General features: G+C 40.0%; 1 protein-coding gene across 2 annotated transcripts in view; it reads left to right on the top strand.

The window, feature by feature from the left end:
* LOC139570886 (cGMP-dependent protein kinase 1-like) overlaps nucleotides 1-18318 on the top strand; it is a 166708-nt gene extending 148390 nt beyond the window's left edge. For both annotated transcript variants that reach the window (XM_071393184.1, XM_071393183.1), the window contains exons 8-18: nucleotides 7578-7643; nucleotides 9732-9806; nucleotides 14445-14541; nucleotides 16068-16207; nucleotides 16330-16419; nucleotides 16560-16701; nucleotides 16817-16980; nucleotides 17081-17203; nucleotides 17296-17358; nucleotides 17721-17787; nucleotides 17876-18318. In XM_071393184.1, the coding sequence (XP_071249285.1) occupies nucleotides 7578-7643; nucleotides 9732-9806; nucleotides 14445-14541; nucleotides 16068-16207; nucleotides 16330-16419; nucleotides 16560-16701; nucleotides 16817-16980; nucleotides 17081-17203; nucleotides 17296-17358; nucleotides 17721-17787; nucleotides 17876-17974 (1126 nt within the window). In that variant the 3' untranslated portion in view covers nucleotides 17975-18318. The remainder of the gene's footprint in view (nucleotides 1-7577; nucleotides 7644-9731; nucleotides 9807-14444; nucleotides 14542-16067; nucleotides 16208-16329; nucleotides 16420-16559; nucleotides 16702-16816; nucleotides 16981-17080; nucleotides 17204-17295; nucleotides 17359-17720; nucleotides 17788-17875) is intronic.
* The last annotated feature ends 1057 nt before the right edge of the window (nucleotides 18319-19375 follow it).

Below are 19375 nucleotides of genomic sequence, written 5' to 3'. Positions count from 1 at the left end.
TTCTTATCATGATTATAATTACAGATCAGTATCCTAATGCATTCTTAATCTAAATTACTATAATTTTAGCAGTGTGTAGACCTCTACAATCAACCTGATACCCCAAAATAAATCATTTGACCAACCCCCACCCCCACAACACAACGTGCCATTGGAACACAGGAGTGATGGTTGCTGATAATGGGCCTCTGTATGCCTATGTAGATATTCCATAAAAAATCTGCCGTTTCCAGCTACAATAGTCATTTACAACATTAACAATGTGTCTACACTGTATTTCTGATCAATTTTATGTTATTTAATTGGACAAAAAATGGCCTATTCTTCCAAAAACAAGGACATTTGTAAGTGACCCCAAACTTTTGAACGGTAGTGTATGTGCATGCAAAGAGCAAACAACAAGCTGCACAAGAACTCACTACTGTAATGGTCCAGGTTACAAAGTGGCTCAGTGACTCAAGTTTGCATCTCAATGTGAAAAAAACAGTCTGCATGTTCCTCACAAAGAGGGCAACTGATGCCACTGAGCCAGATGTCTATGTGTCAGGGGAGAAATTCCAGGTGGTATCCGATTTTAAGTATCTTGGCATCATACTTGATTTCAACCTCTGAAAAAGGTAACTCAAATAACCAAATTCAACCTAGCAAATTTCCGATATATACAAATGTGTTTGACTACAGAGGTAGCAAAACTGTACTTCAAATCTATGATACTCCCCCACTTAACATACTGCTTGACTAGTTGGGCCCAAGCTTGCTGTACAACATTAAAGTCCATTCAGTCTGTCTACAAATAGTGCTTGATAGGAAGCCCATTAGCCATCATGACTGTTACATCCTCAGGAAGCATGAGCTCCTGAGTTGGAAAAATATTGTGTAATACACTGATGCATGTCTTGTATTCAAGATCCTAAATGTCCTGGCTCCCCTTCCACTCAGTACTTTTGTTAAACAGAAAACCCAAACCTATGGCAGAAGATCCACAAGGTCTGCCATGGGAGGTGACTGTATAGTTCCCTTAAGGAATAGCACCTTTAGTCAAACTGCTTTCTCTGTGAGAGCTTCCCATGTCTGGAAAACCCTGCCATCAGACACACACAATTGTACAACCTATCACACCTTAAAAAAACATGAAGACATGGCTAGAGGCCAATCAGACTAGTGAAAATAATCCCTAGCTGTGTATTGCTACTTTCCATGTTGTCTGTCGCTGGTGAGGTGTGGAAACACTTTGTTGCTTTTATGTATTTTGTTTTGTTGCTTTTTGCATGCTATGTGTTGCTTGTTCTATGTTGCTCTGCGTGTGCTTACTGCTCATTGATAGTCTGCATTGTTATTGTAATTGTTTTTAATAACCTGCCCAGGGACTGTGGTTGAAAATTAGCCGGCAGGCTAAAACCGGCACTTTTACTGAAACGATGATTCATGTGCACTGTCCCTGTAAAATAAAAATAAACTCAAACTGCAATCCAATTTAATGACCGGACATTGTTCCACATAATGGAAACAGATTATAATGTTAGAATAGATTAACTTCCTGCTCAAATTCACTGGCGTTACCTAAACTATAAAACCCAGCAACAGTAATCAGAAATTATCGAAGAACATTTACGATTCAATGATTCAGACCTCTACTGCAAATGTCCCATTGCATCCCCTACAGCCCGATATAGCCCAGCGAGCACGACTTGTTCACCAGCTCTTGTATTCTTGCCAGTAGGAAAAAATATATATAACCCATTCTCAACAACGTTCGACGCTTACCTCTATCGTAAGGTTAAAAACAAACTTGACAACTTTCTCTTTTCTTTCGGCTTCACACTTATGAAAGGTCCAAGACTTTAATAGTAACATGTAATGCGGCAAATGTATAAAAGTCAATTCTCAAAGAAAAATACATTTCGGTGGGCACAATACTACAGCCATTTACTACCCACAATTTCAGTTCAATTTCAGTTCCTTGCAGTTGTATCCTGCAATAAGTAATACCCATGTTTAGATCTCATTTATGATTATGGTCACAGCTCCATCGCAATTACCTATCCGCTATTATTAGAATTCATTAGACGTAGATAACTGTCCCTTATTTGATTCAGTTATTTAAATACGACTCCATTCTCAATATGTTATTCCATCAGACCATTTAGGCAACAGACAACATATTACAGCTAAATCACCTCTCCATTTATGATGCATAAATTAGCCTTTCAATTTGAACTAAGCAAGCTGTTAAAACGTTCAGTTTATATCTTAAACAAACACTGTAATGACTGTCCAGGCAAAACATACCAATACTTGAATTACAACCAGAAACCCATATTTTAGTGAATACCTGTCACGTCCTGACCATAGAGAGTCCTTATTTGCTATGGTGGAGTAGGTCAGGGCGTGACTGGGGGGTTAGTCTAGTTTATATTTTCTATGTGGGGTTCTAGTTTTGTTTTCTATGTTGGTGTTTGGTATGATTCCCAATTAGAGGCAGCTGGCTATCGTTGTCTCTAAGTGGGGATCATATTTAAGTAGCATTTTGCCACCTGTGTTTTGTGGGATATTGTTTATGTGTACTTGCATGTTAGCACTCCATTGTCGTCATGTTTCGTTTATTCTTTATTGTTTTGTTGTGTGGTTCACTTACTTTAAATAAATAAAAATGTGGAACCCAGATCACGCTGCACATTGGTCCGAGTATGCTTCCAGTTCGTACGACGAGTGTGACAATACCAAAGACACAATGCTATTGAAATTATGGAGAAATCCCACAAATAACCCTATTAAAATGGTTTGTAGTTATAACATCATGCACATAATAACGACACAATTTCCCAAAAATAGCCCTACAGGTCCACGCGTTTCTCCGCAGAGATTCTCACGTGCGCAAAAGGAATAGATTAGCAGTCAACGAGTTCATTGACTAGTAAACAGATCTTGCACTTTTTAATAAAAGCGGATTATGTTTTCTTAGGCAACACATTTCAATTACTTTACAACATCACATTAACTACGCAATGATAAGTAGTTTGATGGATAACCTAGGCTTTGTACGACATTATAAGTTAGGTCGAGATTCCATCTTAATTCGCTCTAACTTTATGGAAAAAGGTTTATTCAATAAATATAGCAACTCCTCTCATACTCGGTGTCACGTTCCTGACCTTGTTTTCCTTTTGTATAGTTGTGTTTAGTGGGTCAGGACGTGAGCTGGGTGGGCAGTCTGTGTTGTTTGTTCTATGTTAAGTGTCATTGTTAATTGACCTTGTATGGTTCTCAATCAGAGGCAGGTGTTTGACGTTTCCTCTGATTGAGAACCATATATAGGTAGGTTGTTTCACATTGTTTGTTGTGGGTGGTTGTCTCCTGTGTCCGCATATGTTACCACACGGGACTGTATCGTTTGTTTGTAGTCTGTACCTGTTCGTGCGTTCTTCGTTATATGTAAGTTCACATGTTTTAGGTCAGTCTACGTCGTTTGTTATTTTGTTAATTATCAAGTGTTATTTCGTGTTTCGTCGTTTGTTTAAATAAATCATTATGTCAACATTTCACGCTGCGCTTTGGTCCGCTCATTCACCACAAGACGACCGTTGCACTGGGCCTTAAGGGCAGTTTTATTTCAAATATAGTACCCGGACGGAGAAAATCCAATAAGCGTTTTATAGTTACATCGTTAGGGTAAGTTAACCAAAAGTTGACACACTCCAATCAGTTTCTGAGACAATTGCCCAGACTTTGTAGACAGTTTAATAATGCTTAAACCTCATCTTTGTCAAATGATCCATTAAAGGGACCAACACAAAACCTGCATACGTCTACGTATGGGTTGTTTAAGTTGCATCTCATCCCAGTATTACTTTATCAAATCTCTAGTAATCGATTATACACACATACAATTCATCATATTTTCATATCTTCACAGAATCCATATAGAATGTTAGAAATTCTTAGGTACTCACATCAACCAATTCATTGGCTCAGAAATCTCCCAGCGGAAAAAAACCCGGAAGGTTCCCAGACACTGCCTTGCTGGTCATAGGAAAAATGCTCTTCACATTCTCTAGACTTCCAGAAATTATAGACTTGCCTCTACTTTCTAAAATAGCATCCCTTTCTCAATACCACCCCGAGATATTATATGATGGGCAGTGATGGATGGAATCCCAAAATAACATTTTATCAACACTTATTATTAACCAACTTATTACCACGCTCACACAGCTCTCATATCACATTCACACAGTACTGTTCCCAAACACACTTAAAACGTCTTAGGGATAGCCCCCTTTTTTTCAATTTTCGCCTAAATGACATACCCAAATCTAACTGCCTGTAGCTCAGGCCCTGAAGCAAGGATATGCATATTATTTGTACCATTTGAAAGGAAACACTTTGAAGTTTGTGGAAATGTGAATTGAATGTAGGAGAATATATCACAATAGATCTGGTAGAATAAAATATATGTATATATATGTATATATGTATATGTAATATATGTATGAAAGATAGACAGTATCTGCTGTAAAAACTGTTCTCATTGTGTAGAGACCAGGGTCTGGCCCCGGAGTCATCTCTCCCTGGTACCTTATAGAACAGAAACATTAACTCATGCAATGGAATATGGTCTCTTTAGGTTTATCACCCAAAGACATCGTAAATCTTCTGTCAGTGTTAAATCTCCCAGTGGCCCATCCTCAGTAGAACATACACAGAAGAGTGTTCTAACAACCCCTTATTGGGTTGCATAAAACAACCATTTGATGTAATAACAGTATTATAACATAGTCTTGTAATTTCTCTCAGAAGATCAGGAGTTTTTTTGTTGTTGTTTTTTTTTTACATGTATTGAAACCCTTATTTTTGGAACTAAACCATCTCCAGATATACTTCCATTCACTAGTACCAGGGGACCTTCAGACGACTCGTGTGAGGCCTGTGGCGTCCTAGAGCAAAACAACTGACATGTACGTGTTCGTAAGAGTCTCACCTTTCCACATATTAGTGTGTTGCGCAAACTGTTTGGATGCTACAGACAGAAGTTGGCAGATTGACTGTACCGGCTTCAGACGAGTCCCAAGACGTAGAGACATGGAGAACACCATCGTGTTCGTGAGAGTCTCATCTTTCCATAGAGGGGTCAGAATAATTTGTAGGCCAAACCGTTCGAACGTTACAGATGATTTTGTGAGAAGACACATTTTCGGGATGTTTCATGATCTGAAAAACACTGCTTTAGTTCTGTCACCTTTCACCGCAGAGTGCGACATCGGCGGATGCGGTGGATTGAGTGAAAAATAAATTTGATTTGATACTATAACCTAGGAAGAGAGTGTATCATGTACATTCATCTCGTTGGTAGATGTTCTAGGAAAAGGGAAAAACTTTCCTACCATTGTGAGGTAGATTCATCAACAGTTCAGACAATGTGTTCTATGCTGCACCATTCTGTCCTTCCTTCGGGGGAGTGTGTGTGTGTGTGTGTGTGTGTGTGTGTGTGTGTGTGTGTGTGTGTGTGTGTGTGTGTGTGTGTGTGTGTGTGTGTGTGTGTGTGTGTGTGTGTGTGTGTGTGTGTGTGTGTGTGTGTGTGTGTGTGTGTGTGTATTCATGTGTGTGGGTTGATTGGAGGGTCAGTAGAGGATGAGAGATTTTTAAAGAGTGTGATGTTGTTGACAGAAAATGGAAACAATTTGATTGTTGCTGGTCTGTATCCCACCCCAGTCTGTATTTCCATAAACCCCTCCTTGGGACACCAGAGCACCATCCAATTACCAGTTGAATTAAAACGTTCAAATGTAATTGAACACCGCCGGCCGGCTCTCTGCTGTGCTGCTCTAAAGGACATTTCAGAAACATGCAGCTGCTCTCTCTCTCTGTCTTTCTCTCTCTCTCCCTCTCTCGCTCTCTCTCTCACTCTGTGTCTCTCTCGCTCTTTGTTTACAAGCAAATGTGAAGGTGCAAATACATTATTTGCAGAGGTTAACAGACAGCAGAAATTGTTTTACAACTACTATTGTCAGTATCAACAATTTGACAGGAACAAAATAAATTAACGGGATCCACTAAGGTCCAAGATTTCTATCCCACCCACCGGGCTGTATTGGGTTGTTGGTGTCATAATGAAAGGGAATCACCATGTGTGTAAATAATACGTTTTTTTATGAGGAAAATTAGCGCAGCTGGCAGCTTACTCTCTGTGTGTTTGTAGTAGTTAGGGTAAAGGGCTCTGTTCATTGTCTGAGATAGAAAGCAATAAGGAACTCACAGGGATATAATGTGTGTGCATTTTTTTCAACATGGAAAAGGAAAAATAAACGTACCCTGTCCTTTTGAGACAGGTGTATCTGCCAAAACACTGTTGACAACAGTAGCACAATGGCATAGGGTCTACATTTGGCACATAGTCACAATTCACACTGAGCAGGTGTTTACTATGGCAAGTACTAGTATGTACCACTCAGGGACTGGATTTAGTTCACTTAATACCCCCCTTCAGCCTCCCTCCTCCACATGCCTTGTGCGTGCCCATGTGAGAAAAGCCCCTCTCTCTTTACCCCATATTTACCCCAGCACTCCGAAATGATTGGCTCTTCTCTTTTCTTCTCCTCTCCTCTCCTCTCTTTTCCACTGGAGAAACCCTTTCGTTTCCAGCAGCTGTGACCTTTTCAGATAGGGCGTGTGTGTGTGTGTGCGTGCGTGCGTGCGTGTGTGTGCGTGCATGCGTATGTGTATGTTTGGAAAGTGGGTGGTGGTGGGGGTGTATAAGGATGCTGGATGGCATGAGAAGGACTTGTCACCTTGGTCCATGTGAAATAAGTTGCGTAGCTACGAATACATATGGGTCATTCCTCCCCTGCTTTGACACCAGAGTGTGACTTCACTGTCAACAGCTCTGATGGTGATATGCATTGTCACCGTTCTGGAGTAAAGCTTGATTACGTTCTTGTTTAGTACTGTATTTAGTGTATGCTCGTCTTTTGGCAACAGGGTTTTCCTGTTATGAATTTGGATAAAGTAGAATAGGTTTCAATGTGTCTTAGAGTGGTATCACTGCAGACTCTGAGATCTGCAAGTGTGTGTAGACAGCTTGCATGGACTCGCCTGCCCAGCTACAAGTGTATATTTGACTGTGCACAGTGATACAGTCTGTGTATGAGGACCTGTCGTGCGAGTTAGACAAGAGGGCTATAGAGTCCAGGGATGACTCAGACTCTGAGAGCGACTGGGCAGACGAATCCTCGGAAGAAGAGGATATTGATGATACAGAGTAAAACTGGTTATACTTTTGTTACCATTACCTGTCGCTAATGTCCATGTATTTGTCAAAACAAAGCTTTATATTTATATGATGAAATGTTTCTATCGGAAAGTCTGTGTTTTTTTAGGTATCAAATGTCTTTGTATGGAATATTATTATATTGATTGTAACCCGTATTTGAATGATTTATCAAAATTAGGAACAAATTGTTTTTATTGTGTAATAACAATTTTTCATTTTTAAGCACAAACCAAGTCATTTATGTTTGATCAAATAAAGTGCTGCTGTATTCTGTGTGATGTGTGTTACTAATGATGTATGTGTGTTCCAGGGAAGACATCAGGACAGCAAACGTCATCGCTGCAGAGACCGTTACATGTCTGGTCATTGACAGAGAGTGAGTGTTCAAAACATCCTCAGTACCTACTTTTGTATTCTGAAATGCTTTTGATAATTTGGTCTACATTATCACATAGCAAATGCCATTTAGCAGACACTGTTATCCAAAGTGACTTACAGTCATGCGTGCGTACATTTTTTGTATCAGTGGCCCTGGGAATCAAACCCACAATCCTGACATTGCCAACACCATACTCTACCAACTGAGCCATACAGGACCACTTATTGAATGAATTACATTATTTCAAAATAAATTAATGTTGATCTACAAGATATGTACAGTAAGTGACATTATTCCTTGAGAGTCTAAGCTGTGGGGGTTCTACTAAGCGAACATATGGAATTGTTTTAAGATGGTCATACCATTTAACTATTTCTTCTTGAATTTTAGGACCCCTTTAGGTGTGATTTTTTAAATAATTAAAGCATTTTTTGATGAAACATTGCATTTGGCCTTACTGCTATTATCCCATAGATATGCATTGCATAACAGATTCATCCATGGAAAAGCATGTAGTCAATGTTTTTTGTGTGTCCTGTATCTGAGAGATATAAGAAAGATAAGCATTTTTCATTTTTTTACCCATATAAAAATAATAATTGGGACACTAAACTACATCCATGTATACTGTACTTCTATCCATTTTTTAAACTGGAACCGGGCTACCATCAGACGAGTCTTGTGAGGCTCGTGGGCGCCCTAGGGCAAAACATGTACGTGCTCGTGAGAGTCTCACCTTTCCATAGAGGGGTCATTTTAGTGTTTAGCCCAAACTTCTCGGACGCTACAGGCGTTTTTGTGAAAAGACAGCTTCTTGGGATGTCTCATGGTCTGATAAACAATGCAATAGCTAGTCCACCTTCCATGCAGATGCGGAAGGCCGCCATTAGCGGATGTGGTAGATTGAGATGCAGCCCATGTAAAAAAATCATCTTTAGTTTAAACAGATGGATTTTGATGGGGATTTTTTTATGATGCTAATTACATTTTTCCGCGGGTGTGCAGGCGTCGACTTTAAGTTAAACAAGGTCTCATTATTAAATCATGGTCTGTCATTGTGTCACCACTAACATCATGCAGTATTATAAGTTAGCTGTAATGCAAGAGCAAGGCTGGGTGGTATCAGTTGAGTCCCTGTCATGGAGCAGGCCTCTCATGGGCAACCCTGTGTCTTAGTGAGTGAGTCATCTGAATGAGAGTGGTGATTATTATGTTCTGTCTCGCTGTCTGTCACACAGACTCCAAATGCTCTCTCACCTCACATAGCCAGCTTACCATATATGTTACCCAGAACTGGTTGGGTTTGGAGCCAGCGTGAGAGAGAGGTTAGGGGTGGCAGGCAGCCTGCTATTTTTCTGGAAAGAACGAGAGGGAAGAGAGGGAAGAAAAGAAAAAGAGAATGAGAGTCAGGGGATAATGGTGAGAAGGAAATTCCAGCACAGATGTGTGTGCTTGCATGTGTGTGCGCTCGTGTGTGTATTTTGGGAAGAGAATTTAACCTTGTCAGCCACGGTTGTCAGCTGGTATTTCAGCTGTAAACATCTTAATTGAATTGGATTTTTATCAATATTATGCATCATTTTCATATTCATGTGTATTAGCTTAATGATTTACGGGTCTAGGGTTCATGTACATCCAAATAGAGATGATATGTGTAAGGAATCTGGGTATTATAAAGTAAACAGATGGTCTTGGGGTCTTGTAAAGTGGTTATCACTTCAAACAACAATCTTATAAAGGTTTATTAAACATTCATCAAGTTTTCATATGTACTATAAATATGCAGTACACTGCTGCACTAGATGAGTCATATGGAGAATAAGTGTCTAGGGATATCCATAGATACCTGCTTATTAAGTATGTACTATCAATTACAAATATGAAGGGGCTGTTATGCCACAGTTAATGAACCAAAACACCAATTAGCAATGTTTTTGTCATTTAGACAACTGGCGTGATTACTTAAAGAGACAACAATACATACAGTATATATCAAGATATAACAGCTTCTTCAATGGAATGGGATCAATGTCTTGAACTCATATAACATTTCTCACAAACACTGTTTCAATTCCTGTGCTGCAGCTCGTTCAAGCACCTGATTGGAGGGTTGGAGGAGGTGTCCAGTAAAGTCTGTGAGGATGCTGAGGTCAAGGCTAGGTAAATCGCATTTATTTACTAATTTTGATAGCTGGCTTTACTTGGCTTTGAGGTTTGGTCAACCAAAGGTCTGTTACGTAACAACGCAATTCTCTGGTGACAGACCAGGAAGTGAAAGTTGTGACCTCTACCGCACCCCTTGGAGGAACCAGTATGTTATCTGTAACCGTGGAAGCAGGAGCATAGCACCAGGCACCCTGGTGCTGTGGTGTGTTGTTGTTGGCATAAAGGGATGCCAGCTCAGAACAAGGTAATCTTGTGAGACAAGTTGAGGAGAAACAAAAACTGTGGTTTAAACCATAAACCGTGGTTTAAACATGGTTTCATGACAGCTTTGGGAACTCTTTGGTAGTATTTCGTTCTTTGTTGAAAGTCAGTATGGCATATTTAAATCTGTTGTTGTAAACCTTACATACAGCTATTTCAGGATACATGGCTTTGTGTACCTCATAGTGTATGCTACATTTGAAATGTCAGCCTCTCAAACTGAAATGTAGTTTTTTGGGAAGTGTAAATAAAAATAACGGTTCACTGTTATGCTTACTTCCTGGAAAAAGGATGAGAATGGAGAGAGAGACTTGTGTTGGTCACTGTCGTGAGGCCTCTGTCTGAGACAGACAGCGAATGGAGTCTGTCCTGGAACCTACTGGACAATATGCTGTATCGTGTTCAATATGATACATTGTTAATGTCTTTCAGAATAATTCCATTCCAGGTTGTGCAGTTGGACGGAAGGTTGTTGTATACAATACAAAATGTTGTGTTCTATTGTTGTATCTCATAAAGGATCTCATCTTTCAAAATTAATTTGGCTAGATTTGCAAGAAACAGGGGGGTGCATGTATGTTTCATCACACTTGTATAGAATAACTAATTGTTTTTCAGAATACCAATTCTCTGCAATTCTACACATTTTAATGAATTTATTCTTACTTTCATTCTCAACTGCAGAAATAATAGTTGGTTTAGCTGTTGCAGTCTTTTACCAGTGATGATAATGGTACAAGTTTCCCATCTAGTGGCCATTAACTAGTCTTACAACGTCAAATGAGCTATTGACTGAGGTAGGGCTGAATTGAGCTCTTATGCATCCCTCCTCAGGGCACTTGGTCAGGAAAAACTCCTGGCCTCAACCATCAACTGGGTAGTTCTACCTCAAAAAACACAAGGAAGAGGATTTTGACAATCACCATCTCAGATTGTTCTGAAATAGCTTGCTGCAACATTATTTTGTTGAAACATAATTTGATCTCTGGAAAATAAAGCTCCTTGATTGCATCCAAATTGGCCATTTTAATTTATAGGATTCATAGCATATTCAATAAATATAAAAATATTCCTTAACTAGGCAAGTCAGTTAAAAACAAATTCTTATTTACAATGACGGCCTACCCCGGCCAAACCCTCCCTTCATTAACCCGGACGACTCTGGGCCAATTGTGCTCTGCCCTATGCGACTCCCAATCACGGGAGGTTGTGATACAGCCCGGGATCGAACACGGGTCTGTAGTGACGTCTCTAGCACTGTGATGCAGTGCCTTAGACCGCTACGACACTCAGGATCCATACAAGTAGTATGGAGCTGCGGCTCAGAGTATAGTTTCAGCATCCTATGTAATGTATTCCCAGTGAATTTGGTGATGTTTTTTTCCCCTGTTCAGAGAAATTAGTAATTAAAGTTGTTGGGTTTATATCCCATCCTACAACCTGATATTACCAGGTTTGTCTGACCACTAGATGGTGCTGTTCTTGCTATTAAGTGAAAAAGTTTGAAGAATCCCCCCACCCCCCTCAATGTCTCTAACGAGTCACAAACCCGGATCCGGGATCCCCCCCATCAAAAAAGCTGACTAGCATAGCCTAGCCTAAAGCCACAGGGATATCATATAATAAAATGTTCATGAAATCACAAGTCCAAGACACCAAATGAAAGATACACATCTTGTGAATCCAGCCATCATTTCTGATTTTTAAAATGTTTTACAGGGAAGACACAATATGTATTTCTATTAGCTAACCACCATAGCAAAAGACACAACTTTTTTTTCCCACCATTTTTTTCCTGCATAGGTAGCTATCACAAATTCGACCAAATAAAGATATAAATAGTCACTAACCAAGAAACAACTTCATCAGATGACAGTCTGATAACATATTTATTGTATAGCATATGTTTTGTTCGAAAAATGTGCATATTTCAGGTATAAATCATAGTTTTACATTGCAGCCACCATCACAACTCTCACCAAAGCAACTAGAATAACTACAGAGAGCAACGTGAATTACCTAAATACTCATCATAAAACATTTATGAAAAATACACAGCGTACAGCAAATGAAAGACAAAGATCTTGTGAATCCAGCCAATATTTCAGATTCTTTAAGTGTTTTACAGCGAAAACACAATTTAGCATTATATTAGCTTACTACAATAGCCAACCACACAACAGCATTGATTCAAGCCAACAGTAGCGATAACGAATAAACCAGCAAAAGATATAAATTTTTTCACTAACCTTCTCAAACTTCTTCAGATGACAGTCCTATAACATCATATTACACAATACATATATTGTTTGTTCGAAAATGTGCATATTTAGCGGCACAAATCGTGGTTATACAATGAGAATAGTAGCCAAGCTGCCAACAAAATGTCGGGAGAAATCTTGGGAGAGGCACCTAATCTAATCAATAACTAATCATAAACTTGACAAAAAAATACAGGTTAGACAGCAAATGAAAGATACATTAGTTCTTAATGCAACCGCTGTGTTAGAGTTTTAAAATTAACGTTACTACGACATACAGCGTGCGTTAAAGCGAGACCGCACCGAAATTAATGGCGGAATAGTAGTTTTACTTTTTTCAACAGAACAACGAATTAACATCATAAATAGTTCTTACTTTTTGATGAGCTTCCATCAGAATCTTGTGCAAGTGGTCCTTTGTCCAGAATCATCGTTGCTCGGTTGTAGATTGTCTTCTTCAACTTAGGAATTAGCAGCAAACATTAGCTATGTGGCCCAGACGTGCCCAACTCTTCATAACGCAGCACAAAGAAATATCCGAAAATCGCAATATACTGATATAAACTGATATAACTCGGTTTAAAATAACTACATTATGATGTCTTTAACACCTATATCGAGTAAAATCAGAGCCGGATATATCTAAGGCCTATAACGAGAGCTTTTCAGAATGCCATCCTGAGGTCCTCCTTTGCGCCATGACGAACGTTGAAAAGAGTGCACCCCCGGTTCCATGAGCCTTTATATGGCCTCAGATCTGCCTAGCAACACCATTCCAATTCTCACTGCTTACTGACATCTAGGGGAAATCGTATGCAGTGCATGTCGCCTCATAGATCACATGCAATTTAATAAACTGACCCTGGAACAGAGCATCGATTTCAGATTTCTCACTTCCTGACAGGAAGTTAGCTGCAACTTGAGTTCTGTTTTACTCACAGATATAATTCAAACGGTTTTAGAAACTAGAGAGTGTTTTCTATCCAATAGTAATAATAATATGCATATTGTACGAGCAAGAATTGAGTACGAGGCAGTTTAATTTGGGAACGAATTTTTACAAAGTCGAAATGGGGCCCCCCTATTGACAAGAAGTTTTTAAGGGATAGTTCACCCAAATTACAAAATGACATTGGTTTACTAACCCTGTAAGCAGTCTATTGACAAGGTATGACAGCAACCTATGCTTTGGTTTTTTTTGGTCACTGTTTCAGATGCTAACTTTTTAGCACTTGTGGCACAAATCCAATGCAAGTCAATGGTACCTATTGTATTTTAGCATTTTCATGCTTCATGTTCAAATCATCCTAAAGTATCTTAAAATGCATTTTGTAGCTCAATTAATGTTACTTATAGATGATTTGGATATGAAGCCTGAAAATGCTAATATAGGTACCATTTGAAACAGTGGGGAAGTGAACAAAACTAAAGCATGAGTTGCTGTAATACCTTGTCCATATACTTCTTAAAATGGAAAGGAAATAATATGCAATTTGAAATTTCGGCGAAAAATCCCTTTAACATTGAAAGGGGGCTGGGGGATTCTTCAAACTATACGTTTTTTTTATCACCTAATAGCAGGATTAGCACAATCTAGTGGTCAGACGAACCTGGTAATATCAGGATGTAGGATGGGACAGAAACCCAACAACTTCAATGATTAATTTCTCTGAACAGGGGAAAAAAAATAAGGACCATTTCTTTGGTTTCCTAATGTCTTACTCATTGTTAGAAAAAAGTTTGGTCCAAATAGGATGTTAGGTACTATATTTATTGAACATTATATGAATCCTATAAATTCAAATGACAATTTTGTGTGCAATAAATTAGCTTAATTTCTCAGAGAACAGAGACCGAAGGTGTTGAAGATCCTCTGGCTTGGTTGACCCAGAAACCTTTTATCCTGAGGGCTCAGGCCTCTATCTGTACTGATTCTCCCAATCACACCATTGAACTGATAAGGCCCACTGGATTAAACAAAAAACAAGAGAAGATACTGGGAGTTGGGGATATCGGCGACTGGGCATGTGGAAAATGGCCCTGTGTCTTGCAAGGATGAGGGGAGGGTGACAGTTCAATTGAATTAACATGTCCTTGTCTTTCCCTGCAGGTACGAAGCAGAGAATTCTTTCTTCTCCAACCTCAGCCTGGTTGACTTCAACATCATCGACACACTGGGGGTTGGTGGCTTTGGCCGTGTAGAGCTGGTAGGAACCACAGCTGCCACTTGCCGGTCTCCTGACCTAATATCAAGCTATAGCTTTACGAAAAGTTCCTTGTATAGACTTGTGTTGAATGTTGAATAAACTGTCATTTGAACTTCTTCTGCCAGTTGTCCACTTGCCCACAGAAAAGTATCATTAAACCAACTTTTTAAAATGCTGGTACTGCCATTGAGATCTCTATTACCTGGCACATGTGCAAAACCGTGCAAACACCTGCATGAGCTTGATTAGTATACATGCATCGCAAGCATGTATTTACAATGTGTGTGCCTACGTCAGGTGAACAAACAAACCGTGGGAGATCTGTATTTAGAAGTTGGTTTAATGACACTTTCCTGTGGATATTTTGTTTCAAATTTCCAACGGCATAACGACGGATTTAGTGGACAAATGGCAAAGTTAAAATTACGTTTATTTAACATTCTGACTTGTAAAGGGATTGTTCACTCTTCTGGAATCTACGTTAGTGATGAGTGTGGGACGTCCAGACTCGGAAGCGGAAGAGGCTAAGCTGCCACTTACAGTGCATTCGGAAAGTATTCAGACCCCTTGACTTTTCCACATTTTGTTACGTTACAGCATTATTCTAAAATGGATTACATAAAAAAAAAAATCCTGATCAATTTACACAATACCCCATAATGACAAAGTAAAAACAGGGTTTTAGAAATGTTTGCTAGTTTATAAAATATAAAAAACTGAAATATGACATTTACAGAAGTATTCAGACCCTTTACTCAGTACTTTATTGAAGCACCTTTGGCAGCGAATACAGCATTGAATCTTCTTGGGTATGACGCTATAAGCTTGGCACACCTGTATTTGGGGTGAGTTTCTAGAGCTCTGTCAGAGTGATCATCTGGTTCTTGGTCACCTCCCTGACCAAGGCCCTTCTCCCCCAATTGCACAGTTTGGTCAGCTCTAGGAAGGGTCTTGGTGGTTCCAAACTTCTTCCATTTAAGAACGATGGAGGGCACTCTGTTCTTGTGGACCTTCAATGCTGCATTATTTTTTGCCGTCCCTTCCCCAGATCTGTGCCTCAACACAATCCTGTCTCTATGGACAATTCCTTCGACCTCATGGCTTGGTTTTTGCTATGACATGCGCTGTCAACTGTGGGACCTTATATAGACAGGTGTGTGCCTTTCAAAATCATGTTCAATCAATTGAATTTACCACAGGTGGACTACAGGGAAGTTGTTGAATCATCTCAAGGATGATCAATGGAAACAGGATGCACCTGCGCTCAACTTAGAGTCTGAATACTTAGGTAAATAAGGTATTTCTAACAACCTGTTTTCACTTTGTCATTATGGGGTATTGTGTGTAGATTGCTGAGGAAAAATATATATTTAATCCATTTTAGAATCAGGCTGTAACATAACAAAATGTGGAAAAAGTCAAGGGGTCTGAATACTTTCCGAAGGCACTGTACATTGTATTTCATTGATGTTTATTTTAACCGTTGCTTAGAGCTGACAGAGCTCTCCTCTCTCCTGTGTCGACAGGTTCAGCTGAAAAGTGATCTGGTGAAGACGTTTGCCATGAAGATCCTGAAGAAGCGTCACATTGTGGACACGCGACAGCAAGAGCATATCCGCTCTGAGAAACTCATCATGCAGGAGGCCCACTCTGACTTCATTGTCAGGTAGAGACATGCATGCAACGCCTTTCCACAGACACACTTTTAATTCACAGTAAATCCTACAGTGGACACACCCTCCCCCCGCCACTGTTTTGATATCTTTGCACTCTGTGTTTTGTATTCAGACTGTACAGGACGTTTAAGGACAGTAAGTACCTCTACATGCTGATGGAGGCTTGCCTGGGAGGAGAGCTGTGGACCATTCTTAGAGACCGGTGAGTCTTAGATGGTCAATATTTCAACTAATGTCATTGTGCCCACATGTGTTTCAGTGAGACCATGGAAGATCTGGCCGATGTGTGCCTGTTTAAAATGTGACTTATTTTAAAGAGGTTATTGTCACTTCCTTCTCCAGGGGTTCGTTTGAGGATTCAACCACCAGGTTCTACACAGCGTGTGTGGTGGAAGCATTCGCCTACCTACATTCCAAAGGCATCATCTACAGAGACCTTAAACCAGAGAACCTTATACTGGATCACAGGGGCTATGCCAAGCTAGTAAGAGACACACAACATTGTGGATTCAAAGCTTAATGACCTAAACATCTAACCCTTTGAACTATTAACATTGCAGGTTACCTCTAAGAATGTGTTTCACATGTCCTTTGTATAGGTGGACTTTGGCTTTGCCAAGAAGATCGGGTTTGGGAAGAAAACGTGGACGTTCTGTGGAACACCAGAATACGTGGCACCAGAGATCATTCTGAACAAAGGCCACGACATCACAGCTGATTACTGGTCTCTAGGAATCCTCATGTTTGAGCTCCTCACCGGCAGGTATACAGACAAACCTGATAATCTTAAATGAAAGTGTAAGGCCAGATGTTAACTGAGATAGACACTCAAATGTATACCTATCTCCACCCCTGTCTTCCAGCCCTCCCTTCTCTGGCCCTGATCCCATGAAGACATATAACATCATCCTGAGGGGCATTGACATGATCGAATTTCCAAAGAAGATCACCAAAAACGCTGCCAACTTAATAAAAAAACTATGCAGGTGAGTCCCAAACCATTTTGTACACCCTCAACAATTACTGTTTAATGTAATTTAGTGTTAACAAGAGTATTAATGATGATGTGTAATTTTAGGGACAATCCTTCGGAAAGACTAGGAAACTTGAAAAACGGTGTCAAAGACATCCAAAAGCACAAGTAAGTTCATGGATAGCCATATTATTCTACTCATCTTCCCACATTTATATATTTAAAGTAACTGTTCAGTGTTTCCAGATTTCTATGAGATATGACCTGTAATTAATTACAAGATGAGTTAAATAGTTTTCCTTCCAAAAAATAGAAACAAAGTATCTTATAAAGCAGTTTTTCTTCGCTGGAATGGTGTAGGCGTATACCAGTCGTTAGAAATATTAATGCAAGTAGATGGCTGTTTGGCCAGCTCATCTTCCTCAGGAGAATGACCTCATCCTCTATGAGGAAATATAAAGCATTTTTTAAACTCTCTGTTTGAGATAGGTGGGATTTTAATTTCTTTAACAATTTCTATACATTTCCAGATGGTTTGAGGGCTTTAACTGGGAAGGTCTAAGGAAAGGAACGCTGACACCCCCTATCATCCCTAATGTAAGTCACAAACCAACATTTCAGCAGCAAGCTGCTTTCATCAGGGTTTCAAGTGGCTCAATACTGTCTGTCTTTTTCTGTCAATCAGGTGATATCACCAATGGACACGAGTAACTTTGACAACTTCCCAGAGGATAAGGAAGACCCGCCCCCAGATGACAATTCTGGCTGGGACAACGATTTTTAAAATGTCACACCCCACCCCCAAAACCAAATTAGCTTATGTCATTGGCCTGGAGGCCTACTTCAGGATATAGCTGAATTCTAAAGACTGCGATACAGAGGAAGTGGAGAGGGGAGGAGAGGAGAGGAAGAGGACAAAAAAACGCTCTGGGTCAGCAATATGTCTTCGCTACACGTGGCTCTGGGACTAGCATGTAATGACCATAGTACTTCCTCAGGGTTCTCACACATATGCACATGCAAGCAAATACACAAGCAAGCACGCACACACACACACACACACACACACACACACACACACACACACACACACACACACACACACACACACACACACACACACACACACACACACACACACACACACACACACACACACACACACACACACACACACACACACACACACACGAGGCAAGTCCTGGAGCTAAAACAATGCCTATTTATTTAGCAGAGAGAGTGTGTGAGAATGAGAGTATGTACAATATACAGCCCAAAATAAAGGAAACACCAACATAAAGTGTCTTAATAGGGTGTTGGTCCACAACAAGCCAGAACAGCTTCAATGCACCGTGCCATTGATTCCACAAGTGTCTGTTGGAGGGATCTGACATCATTCTTCTACGAAAAATTCCATAATATGGGATTTTGTTGATGATGGTGGAAAATGCTCCAGAATCTCACATAAGTGTTCAATTGGGTTGAGATCTGGGGACTGAGACAACCATGTCCCGAGTGGCGCAGCGCTCTACGGCACTGCATCTCAGTGCTAGAGGTGTCACTACAGACACCCACGTTAGAATCCAGGCTGTATCACAACCGGCCGTGATTGGGAGTCCCATTGGGCGGTGCACAATTGGCCGAGCATCGTCCATGTTCGGCCGGTGTAGGCCATCATTGTAATTAAGAATTTGTTCTTAACTGACTTGCCTAGCAAAATAAAAATAAATAAATATAGTTTACATAATTGTCATGCTTATCAAACCAGTCAATGACCACTCATGCCCAGTGGATGGGGGCATTGTCATCCTATGGGGGCATAGCCATGGTCTGCAAAATAATGACCTCAAAATAATGATGTTAATTGCTTAATTATCTCAGGGACCACACCTGTGTGGAAGCACCTGGTTTCAATATACTTTGCATCCTTCATTTATTCAAGTGTTTCCATTATTTTGGCAGTAACTTGTATATGGGAGTATATGAGTGTAAGAACACTACAATAACTGATAAAACAAGTCAAATTTAGTATAGGGTGGAATATTCGTTTTCTGTTGCTGCCACGTAGCTGCACTGCTCCTAAAAGGTTGGACAGACAGACTGGCTGGGCAGGCTGGGTCCATGTTTGGAAGGCTTTCTCTCTGCACCCTGTTTTCTCGAAAGACTCCTATTACTGTAGCTGGTC

The sequence above is a fragment of the Salvelinus alpinus genome, chromosome 3 (assembly GCF_045679555.1).
Source record: "Salvelinus alpinus chromosome 3, SLU_Salpinus.1, whole genome shotgun sequence".
NCBI classification, from domain to species: Eukaryota; Metazoa; Chordata; class Actinopteri; order Salmoniformes; family Salmonidae; genus Salvelinus; species Salvelinus alpinus.
The sequence above is the reverse complement of the archived record's forward strand: the minus strand, read 5'-3'. Positions and strand labels throughout refer to the sequence as shown.